This window comes from Cyprinodon variegatus, unplaced genomic scaffold, assembly GCF_000732505.1.
Source record: "Cyprinodon variegatus isolate N-32 unplaced genomic scaffold, C_variegatus-1.0 Scaffold64, whole genome shotgun sequence".
NCBI lineage: Eukaryota > Metazoa > Chordata > Actinopteri > Cyprinodontiformes > Cyprinodontidae > Cyprinodon > Cyprinodon variegatus.
The window spans coordinates 1,822,774-1,825,952 of record NW_015150517.1 but is presented as its reverse complement, the minus strand read 5'-3'; the positions used below and the strand labels follow the sequence as shown (position 1 = coordinate 1,825,952).

The window sequence follows — 3,179 nt, the reverse complement described above, 5'->3', positions numbered from 1 at the left end:
TTCTCTAGGACAATAGGCTTCAACGCTCCACTGAGCTCGACTGACATTGAGCTCATTCCCAGTTTTCTCCATGTGTTCAATTATATCTGAGAGGTTTTTCCTGTCTTTCTTCAGCTCTCCATTTAGCAACGTCAGGTTGTGGTTTTCCGCAGCCAGTGTGGTGATTGTGTTTTTTAAAGCAGCAGAAGCGGTAGTCAGATTTGTATAATCTGAACTTAATTTGTTGTTGAGGTTGGTCAGGTTGTGAATTTCCTTCTGCAGGATCCTTTGGTTTGATTTCAGCTGGTTCAACTCATTTGCAGTTCTCTCCTGAACTGTTGCAACTATAAAATAAAATAAAAAAATGTTTAAGAATAAATATCATGTGACTTTTTAATTCTAATTAGTTGTTTTTGTTTGATAGTTTAACTTTACTTTACCTCCTGGTTTAAATGAACTGTGGTTAAGCAATCTTTTGAAAAGAGCCTTAAAATGTATTGCTCACCGAAACAAAGACCCCAGTCTTTAAATTAGTTCAATTAAATTCAGTTTAAATCTAATTATACAGCACCAATTCCAAAAATATGTCATCTCAAGGCACTTTAAAATACTTAAGTCAGATTCCTTAAAAGTTTTACCGAAACTGAAATATATGATGCATTGTAATGGCATTTTTCCAAAAGTATACTAATTCATGACTTTGCTGTTTTCACATACTTACAATAAACACAGATTCCAATGATAATAAGCAGCAAAATGGCAGAGAGAATCCCAAAACAGCCGGCCAGCTGCCCATAGAGGCCAAATCTTCCTGCTGTCTTTCCTGACAGAGATTCAACACAGATTCTCTATTAGATTAAAACAGTGGTTTTCAAAGTGACGCAACGGTACTACCTACCCTTGCGTCCTTTTCAATTTGCATGTTTTCAAAACAAAAACAAGGCTTTGTTGGGCTACTGTATAAAACCTCAAACTCAACGCTATTCCTGACATTTTGAATTGAGAAATTTTCTCGGGTGGCAAGCAAAATGTCTACAGACTTGGAAACAAAGGGGTTTTTTATTTTCTTTTTTTGGAATGGTTATGATCTGCATGACTGAGAATCTTCCCCAGCGTAATTTTGGATAAATTACCTCATTCCATTGGATTTTTTTTTTTCTCCAGATGAACTAAATAAACTGAGGTGGGCTACAGCCTTCTGCAACCCTTTATCAAATTGAAGATGTGTACTGAACTGCATGCTAATTTTCTTTGGAATAAAATTTGAATCATCTCTAGTTTTTATTAAACTTAGCCTTTTGTCAAGAGTTTTTAATCTTTCATTTTGCTTCGCTTGAGCAACATTTTAATCTAAAAGGTAGAAATTAAGATTCAAAGCTATGTTTCTAAGGCCTGTTATGATGTTTAAATTAAGCAAATGAGATTTTATTTATAGGAAAAAAATCTAATAGTCTAAGATTAAGCTTCAGTTAAAAAATAAAAAAGCTCTCTTCAGGTAATTGCCTAAGAATATNTTTTTTTTTTTTTTACAAACGTAACGTAAATATTTAGATACAATAGCTCCATCAAATCCCACTCTAAACAAATGCCTTGTTAATCTCATTGTAAAGCAAATTTTATAGCTTTTATAGCTTTCTAGGAGTTTATTCCTTATCAATAGTCATAAGTATTAAATGCTTCTTCTCTGTGTTTGGTTCTGGTTCTGGGTACACAGAGTAGATCATAGCAAAAAAAACCCTGAGAGGTCTGGGCAGTGGATGTACTAATGGGAAGTCTGCAATGTATTTTGCAGCTTATCCATTTTGTTATGTATTGACGAACATATATATATATATATATATATATATATATTTTTTTGTTTTATTATTTATTTATTTTTTTTACTTTATTCTCTGAAAGACAATGTAAGCCCTTCAGCGCTGTGGAGTCGTGCTCCACTTCTTAGGTTTGGGGAGGAAGTGGGCAGCGGCATTTTGGGTCAGCTACATCTGATTCAAACCTGTAAAGTAACCCTTGTAGTGATCAGATCTACTAAAGATGGACACATTAAATAGTTTTTCAAGGTCCTGCTGAGACATTATTTCTTTTATTCTCTGGGCGGTAGAAGGCCGACTTTATTACTGTCTTTATGAGGTACTGAAGGTTCAGGTCTGAGTCCATCACTACCTCCATATTTTGAGCCTGATTTTCTTTGGATTGAAATTTGAGTTATCTGTTTTGATTGTTTTATAAGACTTAAAAAATGTTTGTCCCATAAACCCATGGTCATAGGAATTTGTGGAAATCTGTAATTTAATTTCACTTCAGTGTACTCGGCCTCTTTCAGTGTTATCACTCAAAAAGTGAAAATTTTGAAGCATTTTACAACAATAAAAAATGAGTTTTATTTTATCAGCTGTAATACCCACAGCTGTGTGCCGATTTATGAACACTCTTCTTTTGTCCAAAGGCTATTACTTTGGTTTTGTCTTGATTTAGCTTAAGCTAAGTTTTGCAAATACATGAATAAAAGGGGCCCTAAGATTATCCCTTGGGGAACACCACATATGATTTGTATGTTTTCTAAAGTAAATTTCCCTACCCCAAAAAATCCCTGTCCTTCAAGTAAGTCCAGTGCTGTACCAGAATGCTGGTACAGGTTTCTAAGCACTCTAATATACAATGGAAGGATCAACAGTGTTGAATGTTGCACGGGGGTCCAATAATAACAGTAATATGGTTCTTCCATTGTCTACATTTATACAGATGCAAACACACACCTTGATGAGGGCAGTCTTTGTACTGTGGTGAGCATGGAAGCTTGTTGAAGCGGTTGGATATGTTAGGAAGGTAGCCGTAAAACAGCTATTTAAATAATTGTACTGAAGGGGAAGTTCAAGATGGGCCTGCAGTTCTGCTGTAGTAGTTTGTCTAAGCCCACATGGAAAGAACCTATATAAACATATATGTTTTAATATAGGTTTTGATATAGGTTTTAAATATATGTGACATATATAAAATTGGCCGTTTTCCTATATTATATGTACATATATGTACATATATGTGCATATATGAAATTGTACATATATGTACATATATGTGCATATATGAAATAGCACATATATGTACATATATGTGCATATATGAAATAGCACATATATGTACATATATAAAATTGGCCGTTTTCCTATATTATATGTAAATATATGTACATATATGTG

The 3,179-nt window shown here is 34.0% G+C and overlaps 1 protein-coding gene across 1 annotated transcript in view; it reads right to left on the bottom strand.

Moving 5' to 3' along the window:
- The window catches only part of LOC107082846 (C-type lectin domain family 10 member A-like), a 14,158-nt gene that overhangs the window by 4,542 nt on the left and 6,437 nt on the right, over positions 1-3,179 (bottom strand). Inside the window, exons 2-3 of the mRNA XM_015371729.1 lie at positions 701-802; positions 210-323 (exon numbers count right to left, since the gene is read on the bottom strand). Of these exons, the coding sequence (XP_015227215.1) occupies positions 210-323; positions 701-802 (216 nt within the window). The remainder of the gene's footprint in view (positions 1-209; positions 324-700; positions 803-3,179) is intronic.